Source organism: Microtus oregoni, unplaced genomic scaffold (assembly GCF_018167655.1).
Source record: "Microtus oregoni isolate MIOR12 unplaced genomic scaffold, Mior012 000037F_ref0000500, whole genome shotgun sequence".
Lineage (NCBI taxonomy): Eukaryota > Metazoa > Chordata > Mammalia > Rodentia > Cricetidae > Microtus > Microtus oregoni.
Window position 1 is genome coordinate 22,841,431 of NW_024543096.1, and position 17,831 is coordinate 22,859,261.

Sequence of the window (17,831 nt, forward strand, 5' to 3'; positions counted from 1 at the left end):
AGCTCTTGTAGACCAGGTTGGTCTCGAACTCACAAAGATCCGCCTGCCTCTGCCTCCCAAGTGCTGGGATTAAAGGCGTGCGTCACCACTGCCGGGCTTTTTTGCTTCTTTATCAAAGATCAGGTGTTCGAAGATGTGTGGATTGATATCTGGATCTTTGATTTGGTTCCATTGGTCCTCCTGTCTTTTCTTATGCCAATACCAGGCTGTTTTCATTACTGTAGCTCTGTAGTAGAGTTTGAAGTCAGGGATTGTGATGCCTCTAGACGTTCTTTTATTGCATAGGATTGTTTTGGCTATCCTGGGTTTTTTGCTTTTCCATATGAAGTTGAGTATTGTATTTTCGAGGTCTATGAAGAATTTTGCTGAGATTTTGATGGGCATTGCATTGACTCTGTAGATAGCTCTTGGTAAGATTACCATTTTGACTATGTTAATTCTGCCTACCCAAGAGCATGGGAGATTTTTCTGGTGTCTTCTTCAATTTCTTTCTTCAAAGATTTAAACTTCTCGTCATATAAGTCTCCCACTTGTTTGGTTAGAGTTACTCCCGAGATATTTTATGCTATTTTGTGGCCTTTGTGAAGGGTAATGTTTCTCTGATTTTGTTCCCAGCCCTTTTATTGTCTGTGTACAGTAAGGCTGCTGATTTTTTTGAGTTAATCTTGTATCCTGCTACATTACTGAAAGTGTTTATGAGTTGTAGTTCCTTGGTAGAATTTTTGTGGTCTCTTATGTAAACTTATCATATCATCAGCAAACAGTGAGAGTTTGACTTCTTTTCCGATTTGTATCCCCATGATCTCCTTTTGGTGTCTTACTGCTCTAGCTAGGACCTCAAAAACTATATTGAATAGATATGGAGAGAGTGAACAACCTTGTGTTGTTCTTGATTTCAGTGGGATCGCTGGGAGTTTCTCTCCATTTAGTTTGATGTTGGCTGATGGCTTGCTGTATATTGCTTTTATTATGTTTAGGTATGTTCCTTATATCCCTGCTTTCTCAAGACCTTTATCATGAAAGGATGACTGACCTGTACTTTTAAGGCAGGATTTGGCTGTATGGCCAGGCTAGACTCAAACTCATAGATATGTATGAGTCGTTACTCTCAAGTGTTTTCCTATTTGAAGCAAATTCCAGATGTACATTTTATCAACAGATAATTTTGCTTTTTCTCCTAAGAAGTGACTCTTTATAAAGATAGCTCTAGTGCCATGATTTTACCCACATACTCCTTGTGTGTAACTTGGCAATGTTCATTCAGATCTGTTGGATCAATAATAATTTTGTTATTTTTTTGAATCTGGACTCAAATAAGGTTTGAACATTGAGATTGGTTGTAAATACTGGATTTTTTTTGTTGTTAGTTTGTGGCAGGCATAACTGTAGTCACAATTACTTGGGAAGTTGAGATGTAGGCTCATTTGAGGGCAGGAGCTTTCAATTTTTCATGTAATATTTCTTATAAGTGTACTTTACATGGTTTTATGTTTCTGTGTCAACCTAGAAAACTGATGAGGTTCGGCTTTGTTTTGTGTCATGTCCCCCCACCCCCAGGTTTGTTTTTTGTTGTTGTTGTTGTTTTTATGAGACTAGAAGTCACACAGGGTTGATTTCTCCCTGCTCTGCAATTGGTGTTCATTCAGTGCCTCATTAGAAGTTGCCAAAAGATACTCTTAACAATAGTTCCTTTGTCACTTACTCCTGGAGCTGTCCAGATAAAGAGCAGCTTCCCTTTGTTAATTGATAGAAATCATATTGGAAAGGCTGAATGATTTATTTATATTTTAATTTATCAATACCACTGTGTACTAATGGATTCAAGTATTTATTTAATGTTTGCTAATTTATTGAAATTCCCCCTTACGTATGTGTTTGACCCATTTCTGGCCTGAGTACTTATTTTCAAATCCATCCTTGTACCAGGGTTTTTGTTTTAGGTCACCAACCAGATCCCAAATCATGACACAAAGACTTATTATTGCCTTTGAATCGTCGGCCTAGCTTAGGCTGTTTCTGGCTAGCTCTTTTAACTTAAGTTAACCTATTTATTTTTATCTACCTTTTACCTCTGGCTGTTTGTTTGTTTTTTTAACGTTTCTTTCTGTACATCCTACTCTGTGTCTGCTGGCTGTGAGCTGCCTGGTTAGCCCTGTGCATCTCCCTCTTTATCTCCCCGCCTTCTCTCCTCTCTTCTCTCATTCTTTTTAAGTCTAGATTTTTTTTTTCCTCCTATATATTCTCTCTGCCTGCCAGCACCGCCTATCCCTCTTCTGCCTACCTATTGGCCATTCAGCTTTTTATTAGACCAATCAAGTGCCTTACACAGGTAGGTGAAATAGAACATCTTTTCTAATTAAATGCAGCATAAACAAATGTAACACATCCTTATATCGTTAATTTAAGTGTAGCAAAAACAAATGTAAAAATTTACATATTTAAATATTCCACAACACATCCTAGTCTGAATTAGCACAGCTTTAAATGGGTCATATTGTACCTATTGAAAAGTTCATATGCAGTATATATGATAACTTATGTTAACTGAAAGCTTTACTTATGTTAATATGTTCTTTAAAGCATCCAAGTTTTCAGAAACTTTTAAAAAAATTATTTCCTGCCGGGCAGTGGTGGGCACGCCTTTAATCCCAGCACTCGGGAGGAAGAGGCAGGCGGATCTCTGTGAGTTCGAGGCCAGCCTAGCTTACAAGAGCTAGTTCCAGGACAGGCACCAAAGCCACAGAGAAATCCTGTCTTGAAAAAAAAAAATCATTTCCTGAGCTGACAAGATGTCTCAGCAGGTAAAGGTGCTTGCCATATAAGCCTGGTGACCTAAGTTCAGTCCCTGAATCTACCTAAAAGTGGAACTCAACAAAATTGTCCTCTCACCATGGCACACACATCATAGCACATGATAACGATAACAAAGTAAGTTTCAAAAAATTGATTACCTAGCCAGGTGTAATGGCACACACCTTTAATCCCAGTACAGAGGTAGAGGTGGTGGGTAGGTTTCTGTGATTGAGGACAGCCTGATATACATAGTGAGTTCCAGGACAGCTAGGGCTATGTAGTGTCTCAAAAATATTCCCTAATCAAATTAAAATTTCAACTTGAGACTTTTTTGTAGAGACTTTTAAAACATATTTATTATTGATAAATTATTTCTGATTATGAGATTGTGCTTCAATCAAGTTGTGCTTCAGTTAAAGCTTTGTTTCTATTTATTTGAGGAATTCAGTCATGGATGTTTAAGCCTAGTGCCAATGAAACGTCCCTTCCTATGTTGACACAATGATGTTTTTCTGGTACTACCTCCTGTCTCAAAAATAGAAGTGGAAAACAATAACATTAGAAACTGGGGATTCTTAGGTGTTACTCTGCTTAATTTTTTTTTATTCAGATGTTTCTTAAAATTAACTTGGTTTTGACTTTGGAGCTTGTTTATTTTCAGAAGTACTTTGGCTTAATAGAATTTTGGCTCATGAATCTGAAAATCTGTATTCCAACACTGAGTCCTGACTGAGTTGAGAAGACTGGATGAACAAAATAACCTAATACTGGCCTCAGTAAAAATCTGTAGAAAACGTTTTTTGTTTTTTTAAGTAAGTGTGCCTAAAAATTATTCAGTGGAATCTTTTTGTTTTTAAAGTCAAGAAAGAAGAAAAGAAAAGGCATAAGTCATCGTCGTCGTCATCATCCAGTGATTCAGACAGCTCAAGTGATTCTCAGTCCTCCTCGGATTCTTCTGATTCTGAAAGCGCTTCTGAAGAAAAATCCCGAAAAAGAAAAAAGAAACATAGGAAAAACTCCCGAAAACATAAGAAGGAAAAGAAGAAGCGAAAGAAAAGCAAGAAGAGGTCTTTACAATGCTAATAATATTGCCTATAAAGATTTTAAGTTAATTTATATAAGAGCATTAAAATAGATTTTATACCAGTGTCATGAAATCATGCAACAAAAGCGCTCAGTTAATTTTATGTTCTCCCCGTGGAATGAAGCTTTTGGTTTTTTGTTACAGGGCTTTTATTTTTTTAGTCTGGCCTCAAATTCATAGTCCTTCTACCCTCTCCACTGTTATGTGAAAGTACTTTTCCTGGGGAGATGCAACACACATGTCTGCACATACCTTTAATCACCCCAGATAGGGAGCCCACAACAGACCAAAGTCCAACTTGGTGAACTAGTGAGTGGTATTGAGGTTACTTACAGAAGCAGAAATTACTCAAAGACAGCCATATCACCAAAACCCACCGCAGCATAGGTGACAGCTCACAAAGCTGGGAATGTGAAGCACACTGCACAGCCTGAAGGCTGCTCAGCGATGGAGAGTGTCTTTTCCAGGTCAGGTGCCTCAGTTGATCTAAACCTCTTCCAGGCTTCTTGGCCAGTTTTTGCTGCTTCTGGCAGCAGGTGTATGGTCTGAGAATCTTTTGTAGTTTGTCTTTTCTCAGAGTCTTCTTTGCAGCAAGGCTCTGCTTACTCATGCAGGGAGAGCCCAGTCAATCTTATCAGTTTCAGAGACTTCCTGAAGCTATTTTGAGTTGGTGGTTACTTTCCTGCTTAAGGAGCTTCCTGCAGGATGGAATGTTTGAATCTCAGAGGAAACTGTTATACTACATCTTCCCAAGTAGCAATAGTTGCAGGTGCACAACATCATTCTGGGTTTGGATTTTTTATTCTGAAGAGATTTGTGAGACAGTTTTGAATTACAGCAAACCAGTGGTTATGTCCCTTATTTTGTAGCAGTACATATACAGGTCCTGTTTTATCTCTCTGCCCTGATAGCAGTGTATATATAGATTGAGAGCAGGTGATTCAGTCACTATTTTATTTTCTGCTTTGTTTAAAATGTGTTTATATTAAAACTTAATTATACCTCTTATCTCTAAAGTGACTAATTTCCTTAGCCTGTATTATTTTATATAAAAAATTTTGTTGTTTGTCTGTAGGTGTTTGCATGCTGTGCCCATGAATTTCAGAAGAGGGGATCAGATCCCCTGGAACTAGAGTTACAGATGGTTATGAGCTGCCATGTGGGTACTGCCTATTGAACCTGTGCCCTCTGGAAGAGCAGCCAGTGCTTTCCACCACTGAACCACATCGCCAGCCTTACCCTGTATTTTAAATTTATCAGAATATATTGCCTACAGGGTCCCATAGTTTAGATCTTTCTTTTAGAAAGATAGAGTTTGATAGCAAATGGATTTTTGTTTAGTTGAGTTGGCTGGTTGATTTGTTGGGGAATGAGGAAGAAATTTATTTTGCCACATGATCACATCTTTAAAAGGGGTAGATATACATATTTTGATATTAAAGAACTGCTGGACTGATGAGATGGCTCAGCATGTAAAGGCATTTGCCACCAAGCCTGTTGACCTGAATTTATCCTGGACTCACAGAGTGAAAGGGAGAACTGACTCCTGCAGGTTGTTTTCAACTCCACATGGGTACCATGGCATGCATGCTTATACACACACTAACTGAAAATGTAATTCAAAAAGAGAAGAATGCTAACAGCTGGAAATTTTAGGTAGGTTCATAATAGCCAAATGTAACTTACTTTGATTTTACCTGTTAAGCCCATCTAGTGAAAGTGAAGCGGAAAATCTTGATGCGCAGCCCCAGTCTACCGTCCGTCCAGAAGAGATCCCTCCTATACCAGAAAATAGATTCCTAATGAGAAAAAGTCCTCCTAAAGCTGATGACAAGGAAAGAAAAAACAGAGAGAGAGAAAGGGAAAGAGAGTGGTATGTGAATGTGTCTATTTTATAGTATTGTTATATAGTACCATACAAGTTTTCTTTTTTGACAGTATTGTAATGGGGTGGCCTTATCCCAATGAAATCCTCTTTTAATTAGGAAAAAAAGATGCTTGTAGCAAAGCTCATTTTTTGCTAAATACATACATAAATTTCTTTAAAAAAAAAAAAGACTCCAGTTACCAGTAGATTTTTGAGGAAACAAGTTCTACAAGTAAAGACTTTTCCTGAAGCTGTTGACAAGGAAAAGGAAGAAACAGAACAAGAGTGGTTTTGAGTGTGTTTTCCCCTGGGCCTTTCTGGATTAAAGAGAGAATGGACTCCTGTAAGTCGTGCAAGCATGAGAACCTTAGTGTCGTTCCTGACACCTCTGCAAAAAACCTGGTTACAGAGCATGCTTGATCCCAGTTCTGGGGAGGTAAAGGTGGATGAACCAATCAGCTTAGCGTATCTGCTAAACTGCTGGTCAGTTAGAGACCCTGTTTCAAAAAACAAGTTGAATGTCTCCTAGGGAATGACCCAAGGTTGACCTCAGACCTACCCACACAAATGGTGCAACTGAATTTACATGCACATGCATTGACAAACACACACACTGAAAAAGAAAAATTAACCTTGTTTTATAAATCTGTCTAAAGGGGAAAGTCTTATTTTTCTAACCTGACTTTATACTGTAATTTATACTGACTTTATACTTGGGACGTTCAGGTATTTTGAATATTTTTCTACATAAATCTCTTATTGTTACCAGTTCTATTGGTGTTTATAAGTCATTTAAATAATTACATGTAAAAATAAAAAAAATTGAAATCTTTTTTAATCATGATGTGTAATACAATTTTAAAATAACAAAATTCCAAGTATGGTACAAAAATTTGCCATGCTTTTCGTAGTATACAAAAGTAAAAGTTTGGAAGCTGAGATAATTTTGATTGAGGTTTTTTTTTTATTAGTTAGGAAGAGAATTTTTGTTTGTTTTGGTTTTTCAAGACAGGTTTTCTCTATGTAACAGTCCTGGCTGTCCTGGAACTTACTCTGTATAGCAGGCTGCCCTTGAACTCAGAGATCTACCTGCCTCTGCCTCCCGAGTGCTGAGTGATTTTTAAGGAAACAAAGATTAAAGAAAAACTATTTGAATGACTAAAGTTCAACCTTTCAAGTATCACTTACATGGATACTATAATGAGCTAATTTTATATATAATTTAAAATCAGTTCAGTTTCACAGAACTGTAATATTTGACCAATTCAGACCAACTTGTCTCTGCCTAATTTACGTTGTTTAATTTCTCCAAAGTTATCTTACTAATGTACAACTGCTCATAGGAGATTTTAAAGCATTTTGGAATAAGAGTCCCTCTGTGATATTATATATTAGTTTCCTTAGCACTATCAAATTAGTTTCACTTTACTAATAATTGTTTCCAAGAACATTAACGTTCAGGGTGCTAATGCTTACTGGGATCTGATAGCATTTTCAGTTATATATTAAATATATTCATTTAGATCAGTAAAGCTATATTTTCAGGATTTCCTCTTTATAAAAGTAATATATTTCCCTTTGCTTGCTTCTAGTAATCCACCTAACTCCCAGCCTGCTTCATACCAGCGACGATTCTTAGTTACTAGGTCTGGCAGGAAAATTAAAGGAAGAGGACCAAGGGTAGGTGATTCTTTGTCAAAAATGTTAATAATACTGCATTTACCTTTCGTAGAATTTAGAGTGCTCAGTGCTGGAGTGCTTGCAGAACATGTTTACGGTGCTGAGTTTCAGATCTCTAGCATGACAAGGGAAAAGGAATTGAATGTTTTAAAAATATAGTTAAGTGCCATTTTACTATTTAAGTTACTAAAACTATAGAAGAAATGTATGTTTTGAATTATATCGTTTTCTTACAGTAACTTTTATATGTTGGTACTTCTAAATTGAAAAAAGATTATAAATGTACATATTTTAAAGCAGGATTGAGACTGGTGTGGTTATACCTTAGAAAAGTAAGGCAGGAAGACTACTCTGTGTTTGAGGCCAGCCTGCTCTGCATAGTGAATTCCAGGCCAGCTTGGGATGCAGCATGAGACCCTGTCTCAGAAATGCAGAACATTAAGGGTCTTTTTGACATTTGGTAATTCTTACCCATCATATATTGATTCTTGCCAAAAACTAGAAATTGATCGTTGCATTTCTTTCTTCCTTTCTCCTTCCTTCCTTTCTCCCTCCTTCCCTCCCTCCATATTTCGTTCCTTCCTCTCTCTCTCTCTCTCACAAGTAAAAATTGATTCTTGCATTTTTCTTTGTTTCCTTCCTTTCTTTCTCTCACTAAAAATTGATCGTTGTATTTCTGTCTTTTTTTTTAACTATAAATTTTCCCATTGGAATTTAAATAACTTCTTTCAAAACTTTTTTAGAAGCTTGTCTATACTTTTTATCTTAAATCTTTGCTTCTTACCCAGTCCCCCCTCCCCCTCGCTTTTGTAGTCTGTTGAAAACAGCATCTCTTGTCTGGTTGGTTCAATTTACAAAGTCCATTACTTAATCTCACCTTCTAATATTCTCTCCATAATGTTTTAATCTTGTCTTCTCCTATCTCTCAAGCCAATCTATCTTAAATTTGGATTACATGTGCATGACCTTTATAAATTAGTGTCAGGGCTCTAGCTCATTTTAAAATGCATACTTCTTGGACAGGCTCTTTAGTCTCATGGGTGGCAGATAATTCATAGTTCCATCTGTTCTTGGCACCAAAGGTCTATTTGGCTTACAAGCACCTCAAACTTACCATCAAGAAATCTCAGCATAAGCATTTACTCTTCAGATCTTGTGTCTCTTTAGGCTGTTGCTCACAGTGACTAGGACCACCACCTGTTTGCCTGTTTCACCCTAAAGCCCAAAATCATTGTCATTATCCTTTCTTTTGTATTTTATATAACTTTTTATGCCAGCACCTGTCATTTCTTTTCCTCCCTACTCTTGCATGCATGCACTTCTATAAAACTTTACTCATAATGCTGTCTCAAATATAAATGGCTTCCAAACTTGTATTTGGTAGGTTTGTTTTTGTTTTATTCATCAGTACTGGTTTAAACTTAAACCTTAAATGATTGCAGATCCTAAAGTACTTTTGTTCATGTGAGTTATATTCATCAATATTAGTTCTTTTAGAAATTAGAACTACAAAATACTCATCACAAGTATAAGCTATGAAAGTAATTAAATCAGCCAGGCTGTGGTGGCGCACACCTTTAATCCCAGCACTGGAGGCAGAGGCAGGCGGATCTCTGTGAGTTCAAGGCCAGCCTGGTCTACAAGAGCTAGTTCCAGGACAGGCCCCAAAGCTACAGAGATACCCTGTCTCGGGGAAAAAAAGAAAGAAAGTAGTTCAATCAAAAAGCGTGTTTTTTGGTTTCTGAGTAATCCTACCAGATGATCATGAAGAGGCAAAAGTGGAAAAGGCATATGGTGTATTTAATCAGGTCAGGGTAGTCAGAAAGTGCACATCTGGGCTGTGGTGTAGCTCCAGTGGTAGCGAATTTGCCTAGTATGCAGAAGGCCTTAAGTTTAATCTCCTCTAGCACTTTGAGCATTGGGCAAGTCTGTTACTGACTTTGGGATAAATAAAAACTAGTCAGCCACAGGCTGAGTCCTCACAGAATCGACCCTTGTTTACTTTATCAGTATGATCTAGGTTTACTTTCTCTTGGAATTGTTCTCTTTAGCTGTACTTCACCTGTCTTGTGATCATTTCTAAAATAATGCTGTTTGTTTCTGTCCAAGAACTTTTAGTATAGAGGTTTTTTATAATCTTCCATGTGTTGTTTCATCTTCATACTAGGTAACTTAGCAAAAACATTCCTTTATTTTCAGGTTTTATTATTTTACATGATCACATTCCTATAACTGTGTCAGGTCTCTTTTCGATTATTTAAGCACCATTTCTCCTTCTATAATCATTCTGTTGTAGTTTAATGTATGTGATTATGTATCCATTAATTTGTTCCTGTTTCTCTATAAGTTCCCAGAGGTCAAAATCTGCTATATCTTGGATCACTGTTATTTCTTTGGTAATGTGGTTAGCCATTGAAAGAACTGAGTAAATGTTGGTTGTAAAAGGGGACTTTTGTGTTTATTCTACTTCTCATGATATTTGCCTTCGAAAGTAACATTCGAATAAGAACTTGGGAATTTGTAGTAGTTATTATACCAAGTATTCTAGCACTAGATGAGCAGGACTGTTCCTAGCAAGATGTGGTAATGTTTCTGACTTAGAATTTATAGTAAGACAATTTCAGGCCTGTTTTCTTCCTGAAAGCTGAGACAGTTGATTATGCTCAGGATTGGATTGTAGAGTCTGATGTATACTAAGCACACATTCTTTTGCATTCCTAATTTGTTTTGTTTTTATTTTTCGAGACAGGGTTTCTCTGTGAAACAGTCCTGACTTGTCCTAGAACTCAGTCTGTATACCAGGCTGGCCTCAAACTCACAGAGATCTGTCTGCCTCTGCCTCCCAAGTGCTGGGATTAAGGGTGTGCGCCACCACTGCCTCATTCATAATTTTAACAATTTCAGAAAGCAGAGAAACCTCATTCATTTTATTTCAACCTAGAAATAAGTATGTATCTTAGCTATGGTATCGCTTAAATTTTTATATGGTCTTTTTTTCCCCTTTTATTTTCTTAAGCGTTATCGAACTCCTTCCAGATCCAGATCAAGGGATCGTTTCAGACGAAGTGAGACTCCTCCACATTGGAGACAAGAAATGCAGAGAGCTCAAAGAATGAGGGTGTCGAGTGGTGAAAGATGGATCAAAGGGGATAAGTAAGATTTAAATGTTATTTCAAATGATTGATTTTTTTTTATTTTTCTGTACAAATACTTTATTAGGAAGGAGCACTTTTATTTCCCTATACCGTACAGAAAGCACAGTAGCATTGTAGCTTGTAATTATGCTGTTCTTTTCCTAATATTTCCAAATATCTTTTCTTCCTTTACTTTTTAGGAGCGAGTTAAATGAAGTAAAAGAAAATCAGAGGAGCCCAGTTAGAGTAAAAGAGAAAAAAGTAACTGATCACAGACACATGTCTGAGAGTCCAAACAGAAAAATAGAAAAGGAAAAGAAAGTTAAAGACCATAAATCTGAAAGCAAAGAGAGAGAGATCAGAAGAAATTCAGAAAAAGATGATAAATATAATAAAAACAAAGTGAAGAAAAGAGGCAAATCAAAAAGTAGGAGTAAGAGCAAAGAGAAATCCAAGAGTAAGGAAAGAGAATCAAAGCATAACAGACATGAAGACAAGAGGATGAGGTCAAGAAGTAAAGACAGGGATCATGAGACTATTAAAGAAAAAGAAAAACAGTTGGATTCTAAAGGGAAAGATCAGGAAAGGAGTAGAAGCAAGGAGAATTCTAAACAGGTAGAATCAAAAAGCAATGAGCATGATCCTAGCAAAAGTAAAGAAAAGGATAGACGTGCACAGTCTAGGAGTAGAGAACGCGACCTAACTAAAAGTAAGCACAGTTACAACAGTAGAACGAGGGAGCGAAGCAGAAGCAGGGACAGGAGCAGAAGAGTGCGCTCTAGAAGCCATGACAGAGATCGCAGCAGAAGCAAGGAGTACCACAGGTACAGAGAACAGGAGTATAGGAGAAGAGGAAGGTCACGGAGCCGGGATCGAAGAACTCCAGGACGATCGAGAAGTAAAGACAGGAGGAGGAGAAGGAGGGATTCTCGGAGCTCAGAAAGAGAAGAAAGTCAAAGCCGAAACAAAGAAAAATACAGAGGCCAAGAAAGTAAAAGTTCACACAGAAAAGAAAATTCTGAGGGTGAAAAAAGAATGTACTCTAAAAACCGTGATCATAATAGCTCAAGTAATAACAGGGAAAAAAAGGCGGATAGAGATCAAAGTCCAGTAGTGTCGAAACCAAAACAGAGCAGTCAGGACAATGAGTTGAAAAGTCAGGAGAACGAGAAGACCAGATCTCCAGTGGAAAAAGAAAACCAAAAATCAAAGGGTCAAGAAAATGACCATGTACATGACAAAAATAAAAAGTGTGATCATGAGTCAAGCCCCGGAACAGATGAAGACAAAAGTGGATGAATGAGTTGTGTACACTTATTTCCTCCCTATCTCAAATTTTAAGTTTTCAAGACTTAACTGTTATATCTTTTTTGTTGTTGTTGTTCTCATTGTTTTGGGGTTGTTTTTATGTTTGTCTCCCCCCCCCCTTTTTTTTAAATGTGGACTTCATTGAGTTGATGATCTTTTGATAATCTGCTACCTGGATAATTTGTACTGCAAAGTTTTAATAAACTTGAAATGAAAACAAACCACTTTGGTGTAATATTGTGTACTATGTTAAACTATTTTATGTATTCATTTTTGTGTTGCAACAATTAGTCAATAGCAGCTTACTTTGCTTAATCAGCCATTTGGAAACAAGCTTATCTGTTGGTTGCAGTACATTGTTAGACAAGTTTGCTTTTTAATAAAAATCCCTTGAGAAACCACTAGAAGAAGTTTTGTATAGTTTTTGTTTTGCATTTATAATAGGCTTACAGCAATTTCTTTCAATTACACAGAAGCAGGATCTTTATGGGATTGTAAATCATCACTTGATTTTACAGTTATTTGTACTTACTTTCTTTGTGCTTTATACCTTATACTTTACAGTTCTAGCTGTAGTGTGTTCCTTAGTACTGTCCATGTCTCTGAGCTATCAACACGAGATGAATGCTGTTTTCAGTTTGGGTGCTGGTTGAGCTTGAGTTGCTGTTATACAGCATTTGACAGAAATTATACCTTGGAAGATCAGGCTATGTTTTCAATTCTTGTTGCTCTTGGTGTGATGAACTGAAATTGTTGCTTTTTAAGAACAGGTTATTACCTTTTTCTAACAATTTAAAAAATACATTTCTCATTAAAACATACTACTTGTGTAGGTACTTAAGCTAGACTGATTCTAAAAAGCGTTAGTATTGGAAATAAGATTTCACTATTTTGGCTACTAGCCTATATCACATTGAGTGTTAATTCTGCATGGTTTGGGTTTTCTTAAACTTGAACTAACTTCTCTAATTCTCATAGCTGTGACTATGAAATGTCAAGAAGATGCATCTTTCTGTGTATGTACCACGATCGGCTGCAGCATGTTTGTGACTCTGGTTTCTTTCTGTTCTGATGGCTTTAGACCACTTTACTGTTAACTTTAATTTTAACTTGGCATGTATAACATTGCCATATAGAGTAGAGTAGAAAGTTGCAAAATATGATACCTTACAGAGATAAACACTAAACATATCCAAAGTCCAGAATTTTGTGTGTTGTATTTTGCTATTTTTTGTGATGTGTGGCCTTTTATTCTGTAATATTCTTCTAAATAAAACATTGAACATCCGGCAAACACAAAACCTGCCTCATTTGAAAAATATTTCAAAACTCCAATTAATAGTAGTCTTTAGAAAGTTTCGTACCTTAATATTTGTCAGTATAGTGTCAGCTCTTACCAAGGTAGCTTCTTGGTAAACCCAGTAGCTACTCAATGCTGTTTGTACTGAATAAAGCGATGCCTAATATACTTCCCATTGTTATTCCAGTAAGATACTGGCAGTGTAGCTGGTATAGAATGAAGGGTGCGATGATTTTGAAGCTCTTTGGAATATTCTGAAACAAATACCCATGGTGGCATCTTTACAAATTGTTTCTCCTGATGGGAAGAATTAGTATATATATATATGTATGTTACATGTCTGAAAATGAGTTGATTATGTCTTAAATTCAGTTGTGTTTTAAAATACATCCCAAACTATCTAATCTTTAAGAAGAGAATTTCTCCTAACATTTTAAAATGCATACTAAGTAAAAATACTTTTTTTTCCTGATCCTAGAGCTTTTGTCTGTTTTATATATATATATGTATATATGTGCATGTATGTATGTATATATATGTATACATACATACATACAAGGACTTTCCAGTTCTTTAAAAACAAAACAAAGACATGGGAGAAAATTAGTAATGTCTGTAACATGCTGTTTGGGTTATCAAAAGAATTGCTCCGAAAGAATGAGAGAGAACAAGGAGCAAAAGAAAAAAAAGAATGGCTCCGTGTGGAGCATTTATTTATGGGTTCCCCCACCCTTGCTTTGTTAGGTTTTTTTTTTTTTCAATAGAACAGATATGAGTTGAGAAGACAATCATCTAGACTTTATTTTCAGAATATAAAGAGCACTTAGAAAACTACTTAACTATCATTAATTGTACCTCAAGATTCACAGTTAATCTGACTGCACAAAGCGCAAGCCCTTGTTTTAGTAGTTGTGCTAGTAGATTTTTAGTTCTTCCTTACACATTGTTTCCACTCTTTCCTGTTTCGTTTTCCAATCAATTGGCTTTATAAAAATATTTGAATTTACAGTTAATTTGTAATTTTGTCTTTATAGCTTTTAAAAGTAGTTTAACTTGTTTTTATTGCTTGATTCCAAAGCTGAGGAAATTGTTTGACTATGTAAGACTTCAGTGATTATTGTTTGAATTATTTTTTCTGGGTAAACTGTCTACTACAGAAATGAACACTACAAAGAGATTGTAAGTGAAAGTAAAGATAGGTTTTGCATCATAGCTGGTTCTGAATGGGTAGTGCCAATGGATGAGATGGATCAGAATGTCTCCAAACAGATACCCACAATAGATTTGTGTCAGGAAGGAAGCTACTGGTTGTTTTAAAACATTGACTTAGAACTAGTTTCTTTTAAATCACTTAATTGGAACCTTTAGAATTTGTCAAGAATTAATCCGTCAGCTCTTTGTTTGCCCCAGTGTGGTCCAGATGCTCACTGGCTCTGCCAGGTGGCCTTTGCTTCTTGTTTCCTAGTGGAAGGTGTTAAGCTAAACACGAAAGACTGCTTCATGTTCTGGATAGGCACGTGCTGGGTTTCTGGCATTTGGGGTAATAGTATTAACTGATGAGTCTCATTAACTTTCTAGTGCGTATTTTGAGCAGTTGGTATGATCGTGATTGGTCTTATCTGTTCCACGTGGTGGTAGTTTTAATCACAAAACTTTTTACAACAGGTCTCTGTAGAAATGGGTTGGGTTTCTCATTCCCCAGAAGGGACTTAGACTTGATTGATATAAAGAACTAAATGTGCATTGTTGTGTCTTTTGTTTCTATTCACTCTAAGTATTCCTTGTATGATTTATGCATTTATAGTTGGCAAACTGTAGTTTGATAAACTTTCATTGTTAAATTAATTCTTGTTTTACAAAATAAAGTATATGGCAAGTGCTGATTGCCATCACTGCCTGCAGTGGGGTTATCAGCTGCCTTGAAGGGATTCGCCTGCTGTGTGACAACAACTAATCACTAAAAACAAGAAGGCTGTCCAGGCCACAGAGGGAAGTGTTGAAGGCTCTGTTCACTTCCTTTTTTCCCCCAGTGCCAGAGGGTGTAAAGGTATTGGTTTGTTTCTGTTTGCTTTTATTTCTCTTCCTAGACAATTCCATGTTACTAAAAGCACATGCTCTGTATTCTCTGATTCCCCCACATGCCCCGTGTGTTTATAGTATTTTTGAAAGATTGATAAATAAATTGGGTATTTCTATGGGATCGTAAGTCGTGACTGTTCTCTGTGGAAGGGGAAAGCATAATTAAGTTAATGCACTTCTTTTCCTAGCTCCAAAGTCACTGTGATGTATATTTTTTTAATGGAATTTAGAAAACTTGTTTCCTCGATTGTAAAATTAGTTTACAAATGCTGCTTCTCTTAGCATTAGTCTAGTAAATGTTGGACTGTTTCCTGCAAACTGCATTTTACAAAATTTAAACTTCAAAACTGTATTAACTTTTATAGTTAACATTGTATTAAATAAAGTATACTATAATAAATAATTCAGAATCATATTTTTAATTGTTAGTTTCTTATTAAAAATGAGATGACAGCCTATAAAATACTATATAATAGAAATGCAAAATCATTTGTATTTTGAGAAAAACAGGTAATTGGCAAAATGGATCTTTAAGAATTTATTGGACATAGTGGCTCACACTTTTAAGTCCAGCACTTGGGAGGCATTAACAAGTGGATGTCTGAATTCGAGGCCAGCCAAGGGCTGAATACTGAGACCCTAAGAATTGCAGGGTTTTAAGATAGCGCAGTGAGTAAAGGTGATTGCTGCCAAACCTGGTAATTTGAGCTGAATTTCTGGGATCCACATGGTGCAAGGAGAGAGCTGATCCCTGCAGGTGTCTTAGGCGCACAGTACTTTCCCAAAACGTAAACAAAAAATAGGATTTAGTGAGCAGTGGTGATTTCCAAGTCTAAATTCTAGCTCAGATGTTTAAGCATAATGATTCAGTTTAGTAACTTTTAGCAAGTTTTGGATTTGTGTTACTATCTTAAAATTATACAGTTTTTTTAAAAGATTTTTTTTTATTATGTACATTGTTGTTTTGCCTACATGTATGTCTGTGAGGATGACGGCTCTAGGAACTGAATCTGGGTCCTTTAAAAGAGCAGTCAGTGCTTTTAACCACTGAACCATCTCTCCAGCCCCTACCATTTGCTCTTTAATTACTGCAAATTTCCCAGTGTAAGAAACCATGCAATTTTTTTCTGTGTCTGCTTTTTGTTGTTTGTGTCATGTTGAGTTTTGTTTTTATTCCAGACAGGCCTCAGAGTCAGTATGTAGCCAACAAATTAAAAATGAACCTATCACAGTTTCTGTGCTGCTAGGTATTGAGCCCAGGCTTTCACACATGGTTGGTAAACACTCCCTTCTGCTTGCCCCCACCCACCTGTCAGTGATAGCACGGTTGTAAAACTATTTTTAGTTAATTTTTTGAAGCAGTGTCCCACCGTGTAGATAAGGCTGACCTTGAACCTACAAGAGATCCACTTCTGCCTTCCAAGTGCTGGGATGAAAGGTGTCTGCACTGCACCCATGGGCACAACCCTAAAGCTATATTTTTAAGATTTCTAAGACATTTAGATTTTTTTGTTTGTGGTATAAATTTAAATAATGTTTAGGGAAAATATCCACAGTTAGGAGTTAATCATTGAAAATGGGTGTATTTTTTTAAAAATATTTATTTATTTATTATGTATACAATATTCTGTCTGTGTGTATGTCTGCAGGCCAGAAGAGGGCACCAGACCTCATTACAGATGGTTGTGAGCCACCATGTGGTTGCTGGGAATTGAACTCAGGACCTTTGGAAGAGCAGGCAATGCTCTTAACCACTGAGCCATCTCTCCAGCCCGGGTGTATTTTTTTTAAAAAAAAAAATTTATTATGTATACAGTAATCCACCTACATATATCCTATAGGCCAATAGAGGGCACCAGATCTCATTACAGATGGTTGTGAGCCACCATGTGGTTGCTGGGAATTGAACTCAGGAAGAGTGGTCAGTGCTCTTAACCTCTGAGCCACCTCTCCAGCCCTGTATTTTTTTAATATATAGAGAAAAACGTTCTGTGGTTTGTATTATGCATTGGGCATATATTACCTTGCCTTTGAATTTCAGTAATTAGATATTTTCCCTAAACATTATTTAAATTGTTCACAGAGTTGAGGGAAGGAGGGATGGAGCACACTTTACGTGGGTATGGAGTTTCAGTTGTAAAGAATGAAAAAGTTCAGAAATTGCATAGCAATATAAATATACTTAACACTTTTTTGTTGTTCTGTTTTTCGAGACTGGGTTTCTCTGTATAGCTCTGGATGTCCTGGAACTCACTCTGTAGGCCAGACTAACCTCTAACTCACAGAGATTCCCCTGTCTCTTCTTCCTGAGTGCTGGGATTAATGGCATGCACTACCACTGCCCTGGGCATAAATATACTTAATACTATTAAGTCATACTTAGAAGTGGCTAAAATGGTAGCTCATGTTCTATTTTATTTTTTACCACAATTCCTAAAACTTCCAATGAACTTGTGTATCAAGTTGACAAAACTACATATAGGATTATTTTAAATAATTTCATGTCTAGGAACTATACCCAACAAACCACAGAGAAATTCAAACCCTATAGTAATCATATTAGTAACAATGAAATTCTGAAGGACT

The 17,831-nt window shown here is 36.5% G+C and overlaps 1 protein-coding gene across 9 annotated transcripts in view; it reads left to right on the forward strand.

Moving 5' to 3' along the window:
- Positions 1 to 13,922, forward strand: part of Ppig (peptidylprolyl isomerase G) — a 34,989-nt gene extending 21,067 nt beyond the window's left edge. For all 9 annotated transcript variants that reach the window (XM_041631467.1, XM_041631462.1, XM_041631459.1 and 6 more), the window contains 5 exons: positions 3,653 to 3,860; positions 5,583 to 5,750; positions 7,337 to 7,424; positions 10,441 to 10,577; positions 10,759 to 13,922. In XM_041631467.1, coding sequence (XP_041487401.1) covers positions 3,653 to 3,860; positions 5,583 to 5,750; positions 7,337 to 7,424; positions 10,441 to 10,577; positions 10,759 to 11,857 — 1,700 coding nt within the window. In that variant the 3' untranslated portion in view covers positions 11,858 to 13,922. The remainder of the gene's footprint in view (positions 1 to 3,652; positions 3,861 to 5,582; positions 5,751 to 7,336; positions 7,425 to 10,440; positions 10,578 to 10,758) is intronic.
- The last annotated feature ends 3,909 nt before the right edge of the window (positions 13,923 to 17,831 follow it).